Source organism: Brachycentrus maculatus, unplaced genomic scaffold (assembly GCF_059751285.1).
Source record: "Brachycentrus maculatus isolate JH-2025_06_01 unplaced genomic scaffold, ASM5975128v1 h1tg000328l, whole genome shotgun sequence".
NCBI classification, from domain to species: Eukaryota; Metazoa; Arthropoda; class Insecta; order Trichoptera; family Brachycentridae; genus Brachycentrus; species Brachycentrus maculatus.
In genome coordinates, this window is record NW_028281077.1 from 1310445 (window position 1) to 1336020 (window position 25576).

Consider the following 25576-nt stretch of genomic DNA (forward strand, 5'->3'; position numbering starts at 1 on the left):
TTTCATACATATTTTTAACAATGAGCCACTTAGGCTCACACCAATTCAACTGTTTTTGTAAATAATAAAAACAAAAATATTTTTCTTTAAAAAAAAGAAGCAATTCATGTAAAATAATGTGCATAAAAAAACAGTAAATAAATGAATATGATGAAAAAAAATATGTTGATATATCGATAAATTTTTATTATACAATTTACATCAAACTATTATAAAACAAGAAACTCAATTCAAAGAGTATGAGTGAATCTTTGTAATGGCGATGTAACAAAAAAACATTTTATTACAATATTTTTTCTTATCTCGATCTAGACTCCATTAATACAATGCAGTACGCCATGTACCATTAGTGCGTGTAAGGGATAGAAGAAAATATTTTATAATTTATTTATTGATGTTAAGAAATGTCGTTTTAAGTTCTAAAATTATTTCAAATTTTACATTGCCCTTGGGGTGATATATTTCACTAGCGCTATGTGAATTTTCCAATAAATATATCAATGACGGGAAAATTGGTACGATTCTCATCTATTTATTGATTTATCGTTTAATTTGTAGAACTCTATAATTTATATTTTAAATATTAATGGTTGTTCAAAGTTGTTTATTTTAATTTAAAAAAAACACAATTATTAAAAATATATATTAACATTTCACCATATAGTAACTAACAAGAATTTTTATTTTTTAATTCTATTTTTAAAACAAATAAAATATACAACTTTGTAGCCCTCAAATATCAGTATTAGATATTTACAATACAATTTTCATTTTGTATTCAAATATATTATATAGGAGTGTATAGTTTGTTGAAATTCAATAAACATAAAACAACAAAACACCAGATTTTATTTTGAGCAAGAAACAATTTCAGATACGCTTTTATTTTGATTTTTTAATTTATTACATTCCCCATTTTCGGCTTATACAGGTAAGTTTGACATATTTGTTTTAAAACAGTCTTGATGAATATTTCAGGAAACACAAATAAGCGATCGATAATCTGATTTCGTAAATCTTTACCGGGTAACATGCAACCTTAATTGCATATTGCACTCAAATCCCGAAAATTAATGCTTCAAAGCACGTTACACGTATGTATATGTACCGACCTATATACTCGTATGTTCCTTGTTAGTTAGACATGGACTCTACATGTGTAATGTGTATGGTGTCTGCATACAATATTAGGTATGAACCTACGTAGTGAAGTCCTGCCTAAATTTGAAAATGTGCCACGTCCAAATTTGAGAAAAAAGGAATTTATCACATTAATTTTTTGATATCTCATCAAAGATGAAGAATAATATGGAAGTCTGGGCATTTACGGGGCTGACGATCGTCAAAGGCTAGTTTAAGTGATCAATTCACCAATTCTACCCATTTTTGACAACCACACTGCTCAAATTCTTGTTCAAAGTGTTAAAGTTCTATATATAAACCAATTTTGGAACAAGGTTGTTGAATCACTAAAACTATACTAGAGACATTTATTAGTGAGATGAAAAGAAGCTTTTTATTGAGCAGAAACTCTTTTATTAGTATGTAAGGCCCGAATCCTGGATCATAATCACATCAATCAAACGCCAAAAGGCGTTTCTCATAAAAATTGAGGAACATATTTTTGAATTTTACAACAACAACAACAAAAACTGGACAGTGAAATGAACAACTCTTCGAGGACAAGGGATAAGAAGAAAAATAAGTAGGCATAGAAACGAGAAAAAATCAAGGTCATTACTGGAAGGTAAACATTAATTAAAAAACTATAAACAATGATTCTTTAGAGTACAACACCGAAAAAATGGAGCCTAATGTAAAAAACGAAATGTTCAACATTTTAGGTATTTTCAAATCCTTGTTCACAAATCTGGGTTTCTCCCCTTAGGAGTTATTTTCTCAAATCAACCATAGATACTGCCGCGAACTCAAAAACGAAGTAACATAAGATTTATGATATACTGTCTGAATGAGTTTGTGGTTGAGTTGAGGTTTATGAGCAGTGTGGTTGTCAATCACGGTTAGAATGGTCGATGATAAAAGTGATTACTTAACTTGCCTTTGATAGGTCGTTAGCTCTGTAAATACTAAGATTTCCATCATCGCTATCATCTATGCTAAAATTTCAAAAAATGTAGGTAATAAACGATCTTATCTCTTTTTATATTTTTTTATATTTTTTAATAACTTTGGACTTGACTCCTTTTCGATCTGTAGTTACGATTTGCGCCGTACTGTAATGTATACAGTGACCATGACCTTACGTAAAGCAGGCGTAAATACCTACCACATCTGTTTGTATTGCAGTGCCGAGTGTGTGCGAGTGGAATATTTCCTATACGTATTGTCTACTGTCGGTGGTGTGAGACCGTATTGACCCTTTGCGACCTTGTGTACATTCATATTCAAATAAATTCTCGTACATTTGAGGCTTGCGGTAGCGTAGAATAGCGCCAAAATCTTGATATACGAGGGAAGTCGTGAGTCTGTTTCCTATCCAGCCGGATAAAAGATATACCGAAGTTTCTCACTGGAATATCTGTTTCTGAATACTTTAGATATTTTTATGCATACAAAAAAACAGTCTTTAAAAAGGTGCAAAAAACATGATTTTTTAAAAAACATGTGAGGACACATGAATCCTATTTACAATGTGTATTCACCACGTGACTATGTCATCCCACAAGAGAGACAACTGTGAGGGACAAGAAAGTGGAAGATGAATTACGAATGATTATTACACAAACCAAGAAAAAAAATTGTTTTAAAAACAAAGAAAAAATTTTTTTTAAAGTAAGTAATCAGAGCATCAACAATTTTTTGTGGATAATGTAATAAGTAATGTAGAGTTTTTTTTGTGATTGCATAGTGATTCGCTTGCTTAGCTGTTGAACATGACGTCTAGGGTTCGATCACTAATTGGGCAACATAACGAGAGTTTATTAATAATAAAATACAATAATTCTAATCCCATCTTACATATTTACTTTTTATACTTTTCATTTATTCATTATTACCTACATATTCGCTCCTTATGAGGAGCATATGAAGTCCATACACTTGTAATTTTATAAAAACCACAAAACACAAAATAAAATAATCACAATCATGATAAAAATCAATTATATAACTAAAAAAAATTAGGAATAAACACTACATGAGTCCCTCTCCAAGAACACAATCTTAGTCTCTTTATTGGAGAGAACAGCGTTACCAATTTTTAGATTATTAAAAGAAGAAATGTCTAGCAAATTAATCAAATATAAAAGTAACTTAAAAAAATAAAAATTATAATTAATAATTATTATTATTTATTTATGTATTTTATTCCCGGTACACGGTCATGAAGGGGTTAAAGTAGAACAATGTATATAGCGAATGCATTGTACACTTGAATCTATAATACAACGAGGGTGAAACAAAATTTCAACTCCATAAGAAAATTTGGAAGCCTAAGGTGAAAAAAATACTGATTAAATTATTGTCAAGAAAAAAATTAAAGTTTATCGTTATAATGACGAGGTTATGTGAAATTTTCGGAATAAAACTTTAGAACCCATTAAGAAAAAACTTGGAATACAAATCTGAAGTAGAAAAAAAATTAAAATGTTTTAATCGTGTAAAATTGTAAAAACACTCACTTCAAAATAAGGAGGTCCAAAAGATAAAAGGGGCCAAATATGAAGGGGGGCTAAAATAGGTGGAGGGCCAAAAGAAAAGGGGGCCAAAATGGATAGGGTACGAATAAACAAGGATACCTCTCATCTAATATCTTTATTTTAAAAATAAACATAAATATATTTTTAAAACATTGCCTGATATCACATGATTGATGACCAAATAATTAGGTAATAAAATAAAACTAATTCTCCTGTTTCAACCACTTTTATGTTTGGTACTTTTTTCCAACCGGTTTCGACAGCCAGCTTGTCATCTTTAAGGATGGATATGTACCTGAAGATGACAAGGTGCTTGTCTAAACCGGTTGGCAAAAAGGTACCAAAAATAAAAGCGGCTAAATTCAGTTTTATTTCACTTTTACAACTCGATTTATTAAGTTCTTTGTTTTCTTCAAAAATGCCCCTAGAAAGAACACAATCAATATTTCATAAATAAACGCAAATTCAGTCTAAAATGAACCTTCTCGTCGCCAGCCTATACTACCGTTCAGCCTGTATATGGGCACAAACTAGCAAGGCTTCTAATAGCTTGTGCAATGTGGCATCGGTGTATCAGATACTCGTATATTGTATCAGAATGGGGTGACCACCGATGACGCGCAGGACGTCCTAGTGAACAAAGTAATGAATGTCATTGATACGTATTCAATGAAAAACCTGAAACAATTGTCACCTTTTTTAATAATTTGTCGTTTTTTATTCATGTAAGGAAATGTACCACATTTTGAGTGTATCCAAATACTTGTTCACAAATGTGGATTATTACCAATTATAGGAGTTATTTTTCATATTATTTTATGACATCTCATCAATAGATGTCTTTAGTAAAGTTCTAGTGATTCATGAACAGTGTTTCGAAATTGGTTCATATACATACTCGTATATAGAACTTCCAAGAATTTGAGTATTGTGGATGTCAATAATGGGTAGAATTGGTGAATGTTACACGTGTGTAAAGTGATCACTTAAACCAGCCCTGTAATGCCCAGTGTTCCATATTCTTTTTCATCTTTCATGAGATTTTTAAAAACTATATAAAAAAATGTACTTTATTTATTTTTAATTTAAAAAGTGTTAAACCGATAAAACAGAGTGCGATAGAGAAAAAGCTAAATAGCGACGTCACTTACGTTTTTTGAGAAGGACTTGACAACTTAAAGTGTCTTTTCTTTGTTTTACAAAGCAACACGAGTATTTAACTTATAACGTGTACTCAAAACATGAGAATTAAAGTAAAATTTCAATATAAATGTTTGACAAAATTTCTGAACGTGTAGCTTACGAAGAGATATTGTTACTTACGGTATAAATCTGAATATTTATAAAAACAAGATAAATAAATAAATGAAAAATAATAAAATAAAATAAATTATTAAATGTGGTTATATATAGATCAAAGAGTCCTCATTTCGTTCTTGAAATCCGTTGGTGAAAGCAAACACTGCCAAATATGTTTTTTTTAAATAGTAACAAAAAAGTTTTATCCGCCTGCGTAGTGAAATTAATGGATAGGTTAGGTTAGTTTAGTAACCGGAGACTTATTGTTACGATTAAACTAACTAACCATCAAACTGCTGCCCCTCAGGGGTAGGCAATGAGAATAGAACGCCAAACCACTATTGTCTTTACAAACAATCTTTGTCTCTTCTTAATCCATGCATACATACCCGCCGATAATTCCGACTTTTGATTCGATCACTTTCGACTACTTGACATACTTGAACGTGTCAAGTTTTTCACTTACTTCCTCTGTTCCTATTTCCAACTACATTCTCCTCATAAATTCGTTTTGCTATTTTTTCTTCACTTATTCGATTCACATGTCCAAACCATCTGACTACACCTTTCTTAATTGTATTGATAATGATTATCCTCACCCTTGCATTCTTTCTTTATTTCTACGTTCGAACATCCTCCATACACCGTTTAGCTGAATAGTCGTCTGAGGGATCGCATTTTAACTGTAATCAGTCAATATTCTTTTTTTTACCAACCCATGCTTATATTATTTTTTGACATCTCAACATACATGATGAAGAATGTGGAGGGTTGGACATTTACGGGGCTTACGGGCTGGTTTAAGTGATCACTGACATACGTGTAACATTCACCAATTCTACCCGTGATTTACAACCATACTACTCAAACTCTTGGAACTTGAAATGCATAAATATACACATATCGCAATAATTTTATATTAATTTTAATGACCTGATGATGGAATGATTTTCCAAAACCGGTAGTCACAAATAAGTGTTTGAAAAAATTGGTATTACACAAAGTTAACAATGGACAGGAAAGAAAGTGTTTCAAAACATAGTGCTTGAATTCACTAAAATTTCACTAGAGACATCTATGGTGAGATAAAGAAGCTTTTTACTGAGCAGAAACGCTTTCATATTATTCTTCATCTATGTTGAAATTATACGAAAAATGACTCCTAATTGGAAATAATACAGATTTGTGAACAAGTATTCGGACACACTCAAAATATTGTAACTCCATGCTCGACTTCCGTAGGTACATTAGAGATAAAAAAAAATCTGGCCTTAAGTATTGTTTATTAACACACAATCTGAGGGCGGATTTGCGCTCATAATAGAGATCAACTTCCCTGACAAGAAGTGATAACATTTAACCATACTGTATACATCGATATAAAATAAAAAGATGCCGCAAAAGTCATGCGTAAAAATAATTTACACGCAATTTACGATGAGTCGAGTGAAAAGGTAAAATTACCCTTCCCGCCGAACACCACCAGTCGAGTGAAACGGTAAAATTACCCTTCCCTTCCCTTCCCTTCCTTATATAAAAATAAAATAAAACCCTTACCGCACCCCAATGGTGCATAGGGCACTGCGTCATATAAACGCAGTGTTATCTCGATCGTTTACACATGAAGGAAAGGTGATCAGCCCTCCACTTCAGGTACCAGTCCAGTGTAATATTGAATAAATATTAGTGTGAAAAAATCCCTTATATTTATTAAACCCCCCTGGGAATCGAACCCGGGACCTCCAGAACGGTAGCCGAGCATGCTGACCATTACACTACGGAGGCGAACAAAAATCCCGCAGATAGTGTGTTAATTAAACTGTATTTGATTTTGAATGTATCACACCCATTCCATGGTGTTTTTATGTCTCAGGTAAGGTGAGATATTTTATAAAATATTTTAATCCAGTTCTTACTACCATTGACAACAGATAATCAGTATTCCGAACCCTTGCCCGCTTCCAATAAGGACGAGTAATTTGTTTTAAATAACCCTAGGGATAATATCCTGCCGCCAAGATTGATGAACTTTAACAAACAGTTCCTTTTAAGGATCGCGCACGATTGTAAATATATCCTATCAATTTATCGTGCCAATTTCATTTCGATAACTGATTACGTAAATTAATAATGCAATACGTACTTCGATGTTGTGGAAGGAAATCATCTCAGAATTCTCAAACTAATTATTTTGATTAGTTTGAGAATTGGTTCTGATTACACAGTTAAAAAATAAATCATTACTTCTACCACTACTACTGATCTTTATCCGAACCTATTGGCGCATAGGGTACTGCATAAATTTATGCGATGTGAATGAATTAGATCGTGTATTATATGAAGGCTAGGTCCTTAAGTCCTGCGCTTCAATCAGTGAATCAACAGTGAAATTAAACTTCTTTTTTATTATTAATAAATACTTGAAAGTGTTCAGGTTAGGAGTCGTAACAATCGGCAAGTATGTATGAGGAGATGTATGAACGTGGAAGAGGCGAAGAATGTTTGCAAAGACAGAGTGGTGTGGCGTTCTATTATCTCTGGCTACCCCTGCGGGGAAGCGGCGTGATGGTTAGTTAGTTAGCTAGTTTTTTTTATTATTAACTGGAGAAGAGTCATTGTTTCGACGAGGGTCACACCTCTCAGTAATGAGGAATTGAATGATGGGGAAGAAGATTATTAAGTATTTATTTTACTTCATATTTATTTTGACCACCCTGGGAATCGAACCTGGAACCTTCAGCATAGTAGCCAAAAGTAACAAGTCTGGCTACCAACAAAATAAATAGTTAATAAATAAATATAACAAATAAAAAACTGACAAGAAAATGCAAATTCGTAATACCTATTTATTGAGATAGTTTATATTGTAAAACCCTTTACGGTGCTGAATTTTTAAGGGCTGTATGTAAAATATATATATATATATATATATATATATATATATATATATATATATATATATATATATATATATATATATATATATATATATATATATATATATATATATATATATATTTATATATATATATATATATATATATATATATATATATATATATATATATATATATATATATATATATATATATATATATATATATATATTTATATATATATATATATATATATTATATATATATATATATATATATATATATATATATATATATATATATATATATATATATATATATATATATATATATATATAGCCCGTAAAAGTTCAGAGGTGATCAATAGAGCTGATAATTTGTCTACAGCTCTCGTCCGTACTTGGAAGGATAGAAAAGAACTGACGGCTGACAGAAGAGCCTAGATTCAGTTTAAGGACTCTATATGATCCATATGATATGGATAATGAATAAATGAATAAATATTTTTTAATGTAAATAAAAATGGGGACATACGTAAGTCCCAAGATCAATTTATGAACTTCAAAACAAATATTTTTACATTTTTTTTTATTTTATGCAGAAATTATGTAACTAATATTGAGGTATCTATTTTTATTGAATAGTTTGTCAAACGAATTTACAATGTTACTATTGAACTCATGAGACGAAAAAAATATTTCCAACATAGACAGATACGTAAACGTTTTAACGATAATTTAAAGTACATCTTAATGTCATTTGAACAAGTTACGGATGTAGCCCTAGTTAGCTGGGCCACTCTGGTTCCACGTCTGGCGGCCGTCGGTGGATAAAAACTTTAAAGTCAAATAAACCAAAGCTTCATGTAAAAAAACAACGCTACCATGCACTACCCTGTCAAGTAAAAGCTAAGTAAAGTGAAACAAGTTCGTCCAAAGAAAGGGTCCGAAAGTGCAAGGACCTACAACCTGAGGACGACGAGAGCTGACTACAACAGTCTACAAGAGGATGAGTTGGGATGGAGCCAGAAAGAAGAAAATTGTCAGTTGAACAAGTTTTATAATAAACAACATGTTCTAGTGGTTAAGATTATGAAAGATGTATGCATTTATTTAAAAATAATTTAAAAAATTACTAAATAAAAAACAATGTAATAAACGTAAAACATCTAACCCTTTCATGTATAAAAAAAAATGTTTATGATTTGGATTTACATACATTAAAAACATATCGCATTTGCTGGAATTATTTAAGCAATTCACAATTCGCTTTTTGTAATACTAGTAAATATTTATTAAAGCAAGGCACATTGCTAATTTTATAAAATCGCATGCAAATAAAACTAATAATTCACAAATTAACGCAGTTATCGTATATATTCCTGTAAAACTATAATAATCTGTGTCTTCTTTTAAATGATTTAAATGAAAATCTTAATTCTGTCTGACTTAGTACGAGGACCCTTGTCAAAAAGTGCAATAAAAAAATGTACATTGTGCAAAATAAAATAAATATATGCTCGAACTACATTTTATTTTATCATTTTAATATATTTTATGAAATCATGAAATGAAAATGATTAATTAATTTTTAAAAAGGCTAAAAACGAATTAAAAATCTTAATGATACTTATTTTCCACGTAGTAAATGTCGATGAAACGTAAGATATAAATTAAATCTCCAAAGCAATGTTAACGAAAATATACATTGGACGATTAAAAGAGGAATATTAATTCGAGAAATGATTTGAGAATAATCTCTAAAATATTTAAAAAATCATCTCATTAATTTATGATAAGGATTATCGATACTATTAATTTTTGAACTATTTTTAACCATTTTATCACACCTTTCTTAAGAAAGGTGTGTTGAAATGGTTTGGGCATGTGACTCGAATGAGTGAAGAAAGAATAGTCAAACAAATTTATCACGCGAATGTAGGAGCAGAGGAAGACCTATGAAAACTTGACATGACCAATAAAACTGGTCAGGTCAGGAGTCTGAATAATCAACGGGTGTGTATGAGGAGATGCATGAATGTGTTTGCAATGAGAGATTGGTGTGGCATTCTATTCTCTCTGCATACCCCTGCAGAAAGCAACGCGATGGTTAGTTATTTAGCTGGTCATTTGTTGTTTTCTCTTTATATGTATTAAAAATTGAATATTAAAAATATATTTAACGATTACTTTAAGTTTGCATTTCGCTCAATCCTTTCAAGAACGTCATAAATCAAAAATCGTCGATTTTCAGTTGTGCATGTTTTCGGAAAGCCCAGAAAATGTACCATATCCCATCAAAAGCGGCATATTTTTAACTTAATATTTACCAGCTACAGGGCAGAAAGTGTTGTTTTTGTATTTTAAACAAAGGGTTTGTATTGTTTGATTATTTTTTAAAATAAACTAAATATTTTTCAAACGGAGAAAAACCTTTCAGGTTTTACCTAAAAAGATGTGTTGCACAGTAAAAAGTTCAATAAGTGGCTTGATATTTATTTTTAATACATTGTATTATATTTTTAAACTTTAAAAACGATCTCCTGAAAAATCAAGTTATTTGATTCATGACGTTGTTGAAAGGAGTGAGCAATTTATGTTCTAATATAAGGATCGAAGATGGTAAAGGGTTAATGTCAGCTTTTTGAAAAATATGATTTGTTTGGAGACAGTACAGGAGATAGCAGTCGAATGGTCAGGAAGTGCAGTGGCTTCGGTCTGATAACAATAGTTTAGCCTTGACACTATTTTACGAGTATCCATGAAAATGGAAAAACTTTATATCTTCAAACCACACCACACGACATCCGCAAATTCACGACGCTTGCAAAACTTGTCTATGATAACTTTATTTCTTAGTGAAGAATTTAAGTAGCTGCTTTTTAGTGAAAATGGAAAACATCACTTTAAATGAAAAACATACAATTTTTTACATTTTGTCGTCTCAAAACAGATGAAAAAACATCTTAAAACAGGTGAGAAAAGAATAAAACAAATTTATGAGGCGAATGTAATTGGAAAAAGGAGCAGAGGAAGACCGAGAAAAACATGGCACGATCAGGTATGCCAAATACTTGAAAGTGATCAGGTTAGGAGTCGTAATAATCGGCGGGTATGTATGAGGAGATGCATGAACGTGGAAGAGGCGAAGAAAGTTTGCAAAGACAGAGTTGTGTGGCGTTCTATTCTCTCTGCCTACCCCTTCGGAGAAGTGGCGTGATGGTTAGTTTGTTAGTTAAAACAAATGAAAAATAATACGAAAGTCTGGATATTTACAGGCTTTATAATAACCTGTCATAGGCTGGTTAAGTTATCACTTTATTACGCGTGGAATTCACAATTCTACCCTTGATTAACAACTGCAGGCTCAAATTTTGGGATTATTTATTTCAATTTTAATAAATTGATCGGCGGTCACTTTGTGGTAATAACTTTTCATGTTAAAATGTCGAAAAGCAGCTTAACATTTTTTTAAATAAAAAAAGCTTTTTTCTTCATAAGAATAACATTGAAATCTTCGTAAATATTGTAGGTTACGTAAATTTTTTTTACAAATGCTGTTTGAAAATGATGCGGAATGCATTGAAACACGTGTCATAATAGGATTTTTAAAAATATTGGTATTTACTAAGTAAAACTTAAGTAAAAAATTATATTATGACCAGAATCTGGTCAAATTATAAGCTTAAATAATAAAAATGAAAATGGTATTTTCTGGCGTTTCTCATGTGTGTGATTATAATCCAGGATTCGGACCTCACATACTAATATAAGAGTTTCTGCTTAAGCTTTTTAGCTTCTTTATATCTCACCAATAGATGTCTCTAGTGAAGTTCTAGTGACAAGGTTTCTAAATTGGTTCATATATACAGAACTTCCAAGAATTTGAGTAGTGTGGTTGTCAATAATGGGTAGAATTGGTGAATGTTACACGTGTGTAAAGTGATCACTTAAACCAGCCTATGACGGTCGTCAGCCCCGTAAATGCCCAGACTTCTATATTCTTTTTCATCTTTGATGAGATGTCAAAAAAATAATAAAAAATAATATGCTATATCCTTTTTTGATCTCAAAAACCGCCATATTTATCATGGATTACAACTCCATAAAATAAATTATCCATTTGAGAACTTGACTACCATGTTTTGAGTCAACAACGCCACGTTTGATCGCAGTTAATACCTAAGGATATTTTCGCGGCTCTTAAATCATTTGTCGATCCTTCGAGCTCGGTAATAGTAGCGGGAGATCCTTTAAGCGCAGATAACTGGACCTAAGTAATGGGTATCAGAAACCGCGTCAATGGATCCTGCAATGATTTATTGCGGACCAAAGATTATCAAACTGTGAGTGTAACAATCAACAATTTCTAAAGATAATATTTAAATCGAAGCCAATTAAATATAATGGAACCTCTATATAATGAATCTCAATGACTCTTTTGAGAATTCGGTTTATCGAGTTATTATTTTTTGTTGTATTGGTGTTATATGTCGAAAAACCCGATATATAGAGGTTCACTCTCTTATTTATTGTTAATTGATTTTCATTAACTTTGTGGAATAACGTGATGAATTAAATAAAATAAGATGATAAGACACTTGTTTAAGATCACGTTTTTGAGTTCATTTTTTTTGGTGTACATACAGAGATACAAATGTTTATATTTTTATCTGTTGATGAGAACATCTATAGATTTCGAAACTAGTTCTGTTTATATGAATAAACTAAAACATAGATATACCAATTTCAAAGTAGAAAAGGTAATGAACTAATATTATATTATTTTGTAACATCTCATCAAAGATGAAGAAGAATATGGAAGTCTTGGCATTTACGGGGCTGACGACCGTCATAGGCTGGTTTAAGTGATCACTTTACACACGTGTAACATTCACCAATTCTACCCATTATTGACAACCACACTACTCAAATTCTTGGAAGTTCTATGAATATGAACCAATTTAGAAACCTTGTTCTTGAATCACTAGAACTTCACTAGAGACATCTATTGGTGAGATGTAAAGAAGCTTTATTAAGCAGAAACTCTTATATTAGTATGTGAGGTCCAAATCCTGAATTATAATCACACACATGAGAAACGCCAGAAAATACGATTTACATTTTTATTATTTAGCTTATAATTCTTCTCCATCTTTGATGAGATGTTAAAAAATAATATGAAAATAACTCCTGTAATTGGGAATAATCAAGATTTTGTGAACAAGTATTTGGGCACACTCAAAATGTTGTAACTAATATTATAATTTTTCACTGTAAAACACATTTTAAGAAACTGGGCTTTTTCATAGTTTTTTTTCTCAACCAATATTTTCAATTTTACAGATAAACGATGAGTTTGTTTACTTGTATGTATTAAAATAAGACTGCATCGATGCGATGCATAGCCCTGGTACATACTAGTGCGGATAAGGATTATAAGAATATTAAAGTTTGAAATCACTCAGTTATAATAATCATAAAGTTTTCGAATTGAAATTCATGTATGGAGGATTTCAATCCCTAGTTTATTTTACCTCAATTATTATGTACCACGTTTTTCGTTACTTCTGTAGAATAAAGCGATCGTCAGTTTATTATTTTTTGACGGTCATTACTGGTGATAGATGCAATCATTTTCATTTTTACTGTCTCAAATTGCGTCGTATAAAATATTTTGTTATATCGTTAAGTTGTATGTGTGGTACGAGGTATAATGACGATTTTCTGCCATCGTAAAAGTAAATTCCGTTTATATTTAGCGTAGCGTTCCCTCGAAATAATTGCATACCCGACTCGAACAATTCTGGTTTATAACGAAACGAATTCATGTTATAAAATAATATAAAGTCCGAGAAAGAAAATGTTTTTTTTTTCAAACTTTATCTTACCAGTGTAGCTTACCGCATTAGACTACCATGCTGAAAGTCTCAGGATCGATTCCAAGGGGATTTTAAATAAATAAAAGTGTTTTTTTACTCTGGTATTTAACATTGATATTGGTATCGTAATCTGGGGTTTTAAAGACACTTGGAAATTCTAGAAGCTGGGTGGGTACCCTTAAAGATGGCTCATCCTGTTTTTTCTGTAGGGGTGTATTCCTTCCCTTAGCAAGGAGATGGCATGTGACAGAGTGACTTGAAGACGTCTCTTGTTGGCTTTATGCTCCACTTAGAGAGCGAAGATGGAAAAGAAGAAGAATATTTAATCCTTTTAGTGACTTTAAGGCTGTTTTCGTTAAGCCGTAACATTTTAATTTTTTTGTGTATATATTCCAAAGATATTATGAAGACTTACCAAGTATATCCTGCGTGGTGTTATTATTTTTTTAAATTGAGGATTTTAAAAAAAAAAATTGCTTCATGAGCATTAAGAAATGAAATGTGTGCTATCTACTCTCTTCATTTCCATTTGACCACACTTAGGAAATGAAAATTAATGAAAACCGTCTCAATTATATTTAATTAACCATGGATATATTTAAAATTGAATGTTAAAATATCATATTTATTCATATCGTAAATATTCATAATTTAAAAAAAATAGTATTATGACTGATATGTTCATATAATTTTATATACGAGTAAAAACGATTTGAAGGTATGATTTAAAATATTACGTTTCGATTCCTTTCAATGACTTATAGTCACCATCGCAACTCTTTGTTTATTGGCGGTATTTTCAAAGGAGATCATGAAATTCTTTGATGTTATTTTTTTCGCGATACTTATCATTCTGAATACCATCATTTACTTGTCGTTAAACCAAAATATTTCGCAATTTATAAAAATAAAACAAATGGGAAATCGACGAAGAACTCCCATATCAAGAAACCCGAGTATCCTTCAGCCATAGATTCCCAAACTTATTTGACCCGAAGCCTATTTTTCGACGTCAATATTTTTCATCGCCCCCCATTGGAAAAGTATATCTCTATTTGTACAACAATACTTAGCATTTAGCGTATCTATGTTATGCTTTATGTTCAACAATATATTAATAAATCAAATAATTTTAAAGTGACTTTATAAGGAATAAAATAAATTGAAATATTTGTAGACAAAAAAACATTATTATTTCCCTCATAAAAAGGGAATATTGATGTCTGGTCATTTTCGTAGCTTACAGCCTGTAATAGTCATATTTATATTAATTGATAAATTAACTTGATAAATCAACACAGATTTGTTGAGTCTACTAAGCTGTATTTTATTGTAAAAAAAAAAACAATAAATTAATTGTTTCGCCTAGTTATGGCATTTTCAAACGAATATGTCACAGTATTCGATATATTTTATGTGTTTTTTACAATTAAATAAGGTGTATTACAATTAAAAATATCTGTCATTGATTTAACAATTGATACATAAATTATAATGGAGTTTACAAATTAAACGCCAAATCAATAAATAATGTCATATTTATGTATGCATATATTTAATATATATATAATAAAACCCTTATCCGCACCCCAATGGTGCATAAGGCACTGTGTCATATAAACGCAGTGTTATCTTGATCGTTTACACATGAAGGAAGGGTGATCAGCCCTCCGCTTCAGGTACCAGTCCATGGTAATATTGAATAAATATTACGGTGAAAAAATCACTTATATTTATTTTACTCCCCTTGGGAATCGAACCCGGGACCTCCAGAACGGTAGCCGAGCGTGCTGACCATTACACTACGGAGGCGGACGACGATATCTATGTGGTTTTCTTATTTAAGTACCCACATCTAAAAAGAGGGTTATTGCAGATATTTTTGTATACCGTTACACGGAATATATTTCAAGAAAAAAGTATTATAATTGATTTAAATATTTAATCTAAAAACCATTAAAAACATGTTATTTTATCAACAATTCTTATTGCTGATTTGGCTTCTCACATGTCCAGCGAATTTTCCCGAATCCAGAATTGCCCACCAAGATTTCTTAATCGCCCAGTTGTGAGCATTATTGCCCAGTTTGGGAACTCATGATCTACTCGATTAATACACGATTAATAAAATAATTATTGTCTAATCATAAAACGATCAAGTTTCTAAGAATTTAGGGTATAAATGATACAAATGTTCCCTTAATTTTAGGAAAAACGAGTAAAAACATCATTGTAAATGGGAAATTAACTACGGGAAGGGACCAATTTTCAAGGTCTTTTTACAGTGATTTTCAGAATCAAGGGAATCAGAAAATATTGATAATATAAATCTGATAATGATAAATGGATTGAGAATACGTTTTCTTATGCCTTTCGTATTTTTTTACGAAAGAAGAAAAACAATATCTACTCACATATGAAAGAATACCGCCAATATTGCATGTATGCTCAAAAATATGGAAATATGGTTTTCGTTAATGAGCAGAATGGTGAACGTTAAACAGCTGTATGAAGTGATCGCTTGAGCCAGCTAGACTTAAGACAGGTCGTAAGTCCTGGGATACTCAGATATCCACATTCTTTCGTTTAAAAACGATAAATGCCTTATCTCAAGTTGTCGTATTTTTAAACCTTTCAATTTAGGTAAAATCAAAACTTTGAAAAATAAAACACCGGTGAAAATAATAAATTATTTGATTTTGTTTTATGAGAATTGGTTACTTATATGTTAGTGGCATTTGAAGCAATATGAGTACAACATAAATTTGTAGGTATTTACATATGTATCATAAAATGCTATAACACATGTCTACATATGTCAGGAGCGTGCGTGTTTCATAAGACTGATTATTTGCAGCCTTCTATTTATTTATTTACAAATAATTACGAAAGAAACTTTTACAAACGTCACTCTCAATAAGGTTTCTCATAAACGCCTATCAAAACTGTCCGCGCTAATATAAATTATAATTATAGCAATAGAATCTAGCTTGCAAACCCACTTTTTGTGAACTTCGTTGTCTACAAGCCTCCACGGGAGATTACTAAGGTTTTAAAGTACGGAGGATGACTATATTGAATACAAAAGTAGTGCGAAATTTGCACATATCATTAAAATCCCAGGTGTTCTAAAAATTTTAGCAAACATATTAACGCAATTATGTTTTTTATAGGCTATAAAAACAGCAAGTATAAAATATTCATGAACAGGTTAAAATAAACATTTTGAAAATAAATACTATTCAATTCTCCATTCATCTGTATATAATACCTGAAATAAAAAGCTAATCAAATATTACAACAGCTAATTTCATATTTTACTTACCAGGCGCTTCATTATCTTAATGATAACATAGTAAACGCATTTTTTTTATTTACAGGCTATCAAATGATAAACCGCAAATATAAAATATAAATGAACAAGTCGCTCACTCCTTTCAACAACGTCATATATCAAAAATCGTCAATTTTCAGTTGTGCATGTTTTTAGAATGCCCAGAAAATGTACTATATCCCAGCAAAAGTGGCATATTTATATCTTAATATTTACTCGCTACAGGGCAAAAATAGTAGTTATTGCATTTTGAAGAAAAGGCATTGTTTAATTATTTTTTTAAATATACTAAATATTTTAGAATGGAGAAAAAACATTCACGTTTTACCTAAAAAGATCTATTGCACAGTAAAAAGTTCAATAAGTGGCTTGATATTTATTTTTAATACATTGTATTATATTTTTAATCGTTAAAAACGATCTCTTGAAAAATCAAGTCTTTTGATATATGACGTTGTTGAAAAGAGTGAGCGAAGTTTGTAAACATTTTGAAAATGATAATTAATTCAATATCCTCTGGTCTGCTAATATCTGAAATAAAAACACAAATCAAACAATTAAAGCTGCTAATTATAATTTCACTTACCCAAGCACTGGTCCAGCGATGATCCTGAAGAGAGTTGTCTCCTGAACTCTCGTACCCTGTTAATTTTCGCCATCGCTTGACACTTTATTTTATACATATTTTTATTTTGCAAATTAGCGCATTTTCTACCGACACAATAACACAGCATCGCTTCCATTAAGAAATGGACACACTTTAAAAATTGCCGAACACTATTTATTTTTATTTTTATTTTACCACTTTGGCAGCACTGACGATCTTTTTTACGAACACACTTTTTTTCAACATGCCCGTTTATTAGCACTTGTGCATCTGCGTCAAACACACACTTGCACAATATATTATTGAGTATTATGTTGGGTTTGTATTACATTCATTCGTTTAATAATTTAATTTAAATAGTTTTAATTTAGGATTTTTATGTTGCTTTATACATTCAGTAATTTTCTTGTTTCAGTTGAAACCTAAACAAAGTTTTATTTTAACTTTAAACAAGGATACACAAATAATACTTTAAATTAATACTAAACGATAAGACACAACTTGAGAGCCGTCGTAAATTGATTAAAATCACTTTTATCTATTATTTTGTCTTGTCACTCGTCTACCCCATATAAAATTTCGTCCGTTTCATTTAATACGCCCCGTTGATTCTTAATCTATGGGACCAATAAAATAAAATAAAAAATTTAATTTATTTAATTCTTGCTCATAATAAAACGTGGTACCAATATTTTTTAACCAAATTAAAGTTTCATCGATGCATAAAAAGGTAAGAGAACATTATTGAAAACGTGCTGAATATATAAAAAACTAGTTTTTTAAATTTTAATGTATAAAACTTTTGTAACATCGTATCGTCCATTTTGTAACGAGATTGAATAAGGAAGTTATGTTATAATAAAAAAATAACTAGCATTCTTAAAAATCAAAAAAATCATTTTTTGGAAAGGTGTTTAGAACGTTAGATACATATTTGGAGTTGAAAAAATGACGTAAGTTTACGAGCCTTCCTGATAAACATTATTAAAAATGTATCAACTATAAATGGCTTCAACCATAGATGGCTCCAGAGAACTCACACATAATACGTCACGAGAATTATGATATTTAAAAGAAATGAGTTGCGTGGTTGTCAATCATGTATACTTTGATTGGTTCGGCAGTTACTTTGTGGTAATATCTATCTATTTTTAATTCAAGTTTTACTTGGTAAGTTTTACCTCTTCAACGTCTAAAATTTAGACACATACAGAGTTTTAAAAAGATAATACGGAATCTATCAAAATACGTGTCACACTAGATTTAAGATAACTTTTATTAAAAATATATTTTAAGCACTTAAGATCAGAGTAAGAGGACAAAATAAGCTAAATCCTGATGCATAATTAAAATCCGAATATATAAAACAATATTTATGAAAAATAAAAATATATATAATTCATATTTGAAGCACTAACTTTGTGATTTTACATTGCATAATTAAATTATAACTACGTTTTTAATTTACTATAAATTTATAGTGATTTTAAAACAAAGTTACATTTTAATTATAAAAATACATAGTTTGGCGTAAAGCATTTTGTTCGGTTCTAAAATAAAGGTACCATCGTTTTATCGTTCTTTTGTTGTTTAAATATATTTCCTCAATAAATAAAGTATATTTTGATGTATTTGAATAATAATAATATGAAAATATAACTTTTTTAATATTTTGTAACGGCTATGATGTTCGCTGATTGATTTTTTGGAAAGATGAGCAAAAAACATTTTATGAAACATGGTTATTGAAATGTATAAATATTACAATTATTGCGAAATGATACTTCGACATATCCAAAAAGGTTTATAAAACATCATATTTAACTAATTTATGAAAAGCGCAAAAAAATCTCAAAAAATATTTATAAATGGATGTACTTATTGAGAAACCCTGATTTGGTTTGCTCTATATGCTCCCAAAATGTGAGGAAAATTCCCTCTTATAGAAACTGTTCAGGGTTTCTCAATTATTCGAATTAAAAAACAAACAATACCATGAACCCTTATCATCCTTATCAAGTTTAAATGCGTTTACCTCAAAAAAATATTTTTCATTTTAATATAATTTTTTTTTACTAATATATTTAATATTTACAGAACTATACTTTACCCACTATATTTAAAATTGAACTTAATTAAAAATCTTTCTGGATATGTCTCGAAAGTGATTTTACCTCCAAAATGGTTGTAGTGGACGTTATGTGTGAACTAGAAAATAAAAAAAATATATGTATAACAATGTCAGATAAAATAAAAGCTATGGCATGCAATAAAAAAAATAACGTGAAAAGAAGCCGCATAAATAAAAAAATTATTAAAAAAAGAAGCTTGAATACATTTACAAAAATGTACGCAATGAAAAGACTGAAAGAGTCATGATTTTAAAACTGAATGAATCGTAAGTGGACCAAATCTAGCATATGTGACAAAAACTTTGGTCACACTAAAAATAGAGTAAAATGTGTTGAGTCTCAAATGTAATATTATCAAATTAGAATAAAATGAGGATAAGATTTTTCTAATTCTCCTTATTACTATTGTTACTATTTGAAATATCAATAAAACTTAAAATTGAATATTATTAATTTAAATGGTGCAATTTTGGTGAATAATATTCTGCAAGTATTATAATAAATTAAGGTTAAATTATTTATTCACCGTTTAATTTGTAGAACTCCAAAATTAATTTTGTAAATATTGAAATAAAACACCGATTTTTAAGGTCGACTTAATTAACAAAATTTTCAATAAATATAAATATATAAAAAATATAAAATTCGTGACAATTGTTTCACCTTGTTGGGGCATTATCGGTAGTTTGACAACACCCTAACAGGGGATTTAAGATATTTTTATTCTTGTATTTTTTTAAAGAAAATATACAAGTTAGACCCTAAAAACCAGTGTTTAATTTTACTATTTAAAAAAAAAAGTTTAATTAACGTTGCAAAATTATTTAAAAATACGTATTGTAAAATGCTGATCATACAGTTTTAGCACTGAAGGCTTTTGTGCATAAAAAAAAGTTAATTACTATGTAATATATTACAATAAAGTGACTTAAATTACGTCACTTTGTGAAATTAATTTTTAGTGCGTAAATGCTGTTAATTGCGTGCCAAATTTAGAAATGTTAAAGATAAATTTTACATACAAAAGTTTTATCAAACACAAACTAAGTAAACAGAAAAAAATTAGTAGAAGTCGAAAAGATGCTTTGCACATTTGAATTCTATTTTGAGATCTATTGTGAATTTGAAACATATGCCTAAAAAACACTTCTATCAAGTTTTTCATTTATTTATTTATCAAAAGCTTATAATTTGTATGAACTTATCTATTATTCATGTGGAGTCTCCATCAATAAATTATAATATTTGAGTATTGTAATTTAGTTTTATTCCTGACATTTCCTAGCGAAACTGCATTTTATAAAAAAAATACTAACTATTATAAATAGCTTTTTCAATATTAATTTTATCTAACCAGCTATTGTGTTTCGTCAGATCGACATCAGACTGGTAGTGGACTTGACAAAATTGAATGTTTTAAATAAAACAAAACAGAGATGTTTAGAACAATAATTTTATGTTATTTTTCCAGGTAAAACGCATTACAAATGAAATATCTAAGTAAACATTTTATTCTAATATCCACAACATTTTGAGAAATTAAAATTGAATATTTTATGGAAGTTTTGTTTTAATTTCATGTGAATTTGCGATTTTTAGTACGTGACTTTAAAAAAAAAATATTTTACGAATAGAAGTACTTTTAGTATAATGTTTTACGCACTAACACACTCTCAAAACGGAATTCATATTATTCTACCTTAATGTTATGTATGCGCGTATTGTATTATGTATGCCATATATTTTTGTTTATTATTATTATTGTCTATATATCTACAAACGGGTTTTTAAATTTTAATTTAAGTCTTCATTTTTTAGGTTGGAAAAGAAAATTAGGCAAAATTTATTAAATAACTCGTCTTTCATGCAATATTTTTTGAGAAAACTCATCAAATAATATAGAATCTAGACCACTGGTTCCCAGTCATTTTTACTCGTAGACCACTTATATATTTTTTGTTTTGTTTCCAGGATAACAAAAATTAATTTCCCTACACTCAAAAACTTCAAATGTTTTTTCGAAGCTTACACAGTGCTGTTTATCTTATCTTGTCTTGGTGAGTCAAACAAATTTTCACTACGGGTCTGGAAAAAAACTTGTAGCAACCATATAAACGTTGTACAACGCAAAGCAGATAGGTAGGTATTTATCATTTATTAAGTATTTTTAATGGCTAAGTATTGCACAGAAAATGTGTTAATTTTAATAAAAGATTTACATCATGTCTAAATATTGGTGAATATCTGCCAAAATTTAATCATTTATATGCCTTGCTCTCCCATTTTATTTTTTCGGTAACATAGACCACCTGCATGTGGAAATGGATCCTCGGGGGTCTTCTATTTAGACCGATTTGGGAAATTATTATCTAGACCAGCGATGGAAAACATGCGCTCTTAGATTCTCTGATACGGCATTTTGACTTGTACAAATTTTAAAAATTATATATAAAAAAAATCAGCTTCCGTGAGTTTGTGTCCACATAATTTGGAAATTAGTCGATGGATTGTATAATATACGTATGTATAACATAAATACATAACATGACTCCGGGTAAAACAAAGAGCAATGGAGAGAAGGATGCTAAACATTTCCCTTAGAGACCAAACGAATGTTTAGATAAGGGAAAAGACCAAACAGATGAGGCTCAAAGATTTGTGGAATAAAAGTGAAACAAGCTAGGTCATGTAGCACGTATGTCTGACGATAGTTGGACGAAAAAAGTTCTTGAATGGAGGCCTTGAAGGCCTCAGACAAGATGGTACGATGACATTAAGAATGTCGCGGGCCTGCACTGGAAGAGAGTCGCGTCCAACAGAGAACTATGGAAGTCCAAGAGGGAGACCTTTGTTCAATACTATGTGGACACAAAGAGAAGGCTAAAGTAAGTAAGTATAACATACATATCGCTCACTCCTTTCAAGAACGTCATAAATCAAAAATCGTCAATTTTCAGTTGTGCATGTTTTCGGAATGCCCAGAAAATGTACTATATCCCAGCAAAAGCGGCATATTTTTAACATAATATTTACCCGCTTCAGGGCAGAAAGTATTGTTTTTGCATTTTGAAGAAAATGTATTGTTTAATTATTTTTTTTAAATATAATAAATATTTTTCAAATGAAGAAAAAACCTTCTGGTTTTACCTAAAAAGTTCTGTTGCACAGTAAAAAGTTCAAAAAGTGGCTTGATATTTATTTTTAATACATTGTATTATATTTTTAAACTTAAAAAACGTTCTCCTGAAAAATCAAGTTTTTTTTATTTATGACGTTCTTGAAAAGAGTGAGTGAGATGCATATTTAAAAAAAAATCAATTTGATATGTAAATGTATATCGTTTCTTATTTTTTAATATTTGGTTTATGGGAAGGTGACAAGGTTTTCTTTACTGTGGCATCATGTTGAATCGGGTAATTAAATGTGTCCTTTAGAAACCAATATGTTCCCTAGTCCTGATCTAGATTTAAGAATATGGCATACATTATACGTTATTATACAAACATACATATTCTATATACTCAAAGGAAATATTAAAATAACAAAAGGTGTATGGTTAGTCAAATTTTAAATAAAATAAAATATGCAAAAAAAAGTGTATTAAAAAAATTATAATACATGTGACAGGGGGAGACTGATCCGCACACCATAAAGAAAAAAAAACAAAAAACATTTTAAAAACAAATTGTATATAAGCAAGCGCATGAACTGTTTGTCTAGTTAGAAGAGTTGTGAGTTGTGGTCAGTCTAATTTTGGTAACACTACGAGGTAGAAACATAGACCATCACAAATTGTTATTTTTAATGTGTTTAATTTTATTTATTTTATTTTATCCGTACTGGCGGTTGGAGTTCCTCAGTTCTACGCCGTCAAACATGTTGAGATTGTTCTGACGGGCATATTCGTTGATGACCCATTTCCCTGTGAAAATAAACAAACAATTGCCATTTTTATACATACGCAATCATGTCACCACACGGAATTGCAATGCGTTGGAATGTTAAATAATAAATTGGGTTAATAACTTAACAGGCATACAGTAGAACCACCATCTGCGAGCTTAATGGGTTGGCATGGTCCGGTTACGAAAAATCGCTTGGTTGAAAAAAAAATCCATTAATAAATTGTAAAGAGAACTATAAATTGTAAATAAAACTAAATGGACTTGTACTTATTTCTCTTTACAAATAATGAATTTTAATTTAAAAAAAAATACACCAGTAATCATTTTTGGAAACAAAATTGGTTGCAAATAAGACGATGCAATTACGAAAAATCGCTTGTTTGAAGGTATAAAAAATATGTCTTCATAAATTGTTAAGAGAACTATTAATTGTAAAATAAAATTAAATGGAAAAGTACTTATTTCTCTTTACAAATAAAAAAAATCTTAAAAAATTATACACCAGTAATAATTGGAACCAAAATTTGTTGCAAATTAGACGGTAAAATTAAAATACTATAATTTTTTTTAAATTTTAAAGATACCTGCCATTATCAAAATTTTATCCACAGATTCTCAAAGTTTTTTATTCAGCACACCTTGCTAAAATATTTCGTAAATTCAGGAAACGAAATAGTAAGTTCTGTTTTTTAAGGTGTCTAATATTCTGTAGAATTATGAAATGTACTTTTTTTACGAAATTTCAATTTATAATTCGAAAATTGATTCACTAACAGATTTTGTTTTAATCTGTTTTAGATTTTTAAATCAGATTCATTTATTTTACATATATTCTTTTTCTTTACAATTTCAGTATTTTCGTGTACCTTTCAACAAGAAAGGGTAAGTAGTTAGATCTGAAATATACTTTAGTAAAGTGATAAAACAGATTATGTTGTGGAGATATAAGCAAAGAAATGAACAGGAAATTAGATGACAGTATTTTTAAAACCTAAAATATGCATGTTTTATAAGTTGCCATATGCAACGTTATGCTTCGAAGTTTTTTTTTACATTTTGACATCTCAATATAGATGAAGAAGAATATGGATGTCTGGGTATTAACAGGGCTAACAACCCGTCATGCAGTAATCACTTTAGATATACACGTGTAACATTCACCATTCTATCCATCATTGACAACCACAATACCAAAATTTTTGAACTCATACATATGTATATCGTAAATCTCATGTCTTTTCATGTTTGAGTTTGCGTCAGCATCTATGGTTGATTTCAGAAAACAGCTCCTAAATGGAGTACCTACCCAGATTATTGAATAAGGATTTGAACCCACCAAAAATTTTGTGATGATCGTTTATGATCGTAAATACATTTAGTTTGACAATATTTGTTTTTTAAATGCGTATCCACATATCTTATGATTCACACGTTGCTACGTGTTTGAGTTCATAGCAGAATCATTCGTTGATTAGAGTAAGCTTTTTATTTAACAGAGACGGATTTTTTTCTTCATCTACATTGGGATGTTAAAATGTAAACATATCTTATACGTGGAGAAGCCTAGCTTTGTGAACAATGATTTGTACACACTCAAAATGTTTTAAAAACAGTTTTCGTTCACCTGCTGCCAATCGTTCATTTATATTCTTCCACTGAGTAAAAAATCAAGGTATTTGAGTTCCAGAAAATAGAGATTCGACTGTAATAGAGATTCGAATGTATACAAATTTAATGCAAGGACTTTAATTTGTCAAATGTGAGTATTTGCATAAAATTACTTTAAATCTATTAGGGCAATTAAAAAAATTTACATCTGCCACATACGCATTGTTAAAAAAAATTGCAAATATTATATATAAATTATACGTATACAAATTTAA

General features: G+C 29.9%; 1 protein-coding gene across 5 annotated transcripts in view; it reads right to left on the reverse strand.

Moving 5' to 3' along the window:
* dsx (transcription factor doublesex) overlaps nt 1–25576 on the reverse strand; it is a 240136-nt gene that overhangs the window by 131237 nt on the left and 83323 nt on the right. Inside the window, exons 3-5 of one of the 5 annotated variants that reach the window (XR_015838388.1) lie at nt 23629–23710; nt 19831–19864; nt 17636–17926 (exon numbers count right to left, since the gene is read on the reverse strand). The exons of 1 other annotated variant lie outside the window; for it this stretch is intronic. Coding sequence is in view for 1 of the 4 variants with exons in the window: in XM_088268805.1 (XP_088124931.1) it covers nt 23619–23710 (92 nt within the window). In the remaining 3 variants the exon portion in view is untranslated. Of the gene's footprint in view, nt 1–17635; nt 18274–19830; nt 19865–22454; nt 23711–25576 lie in introns of those variants that run through there. 3 more of the 5 variants (XR_015838387.1, XR_015838386.1, XM_088268805.1) reach the window with 3 other exon arrangements.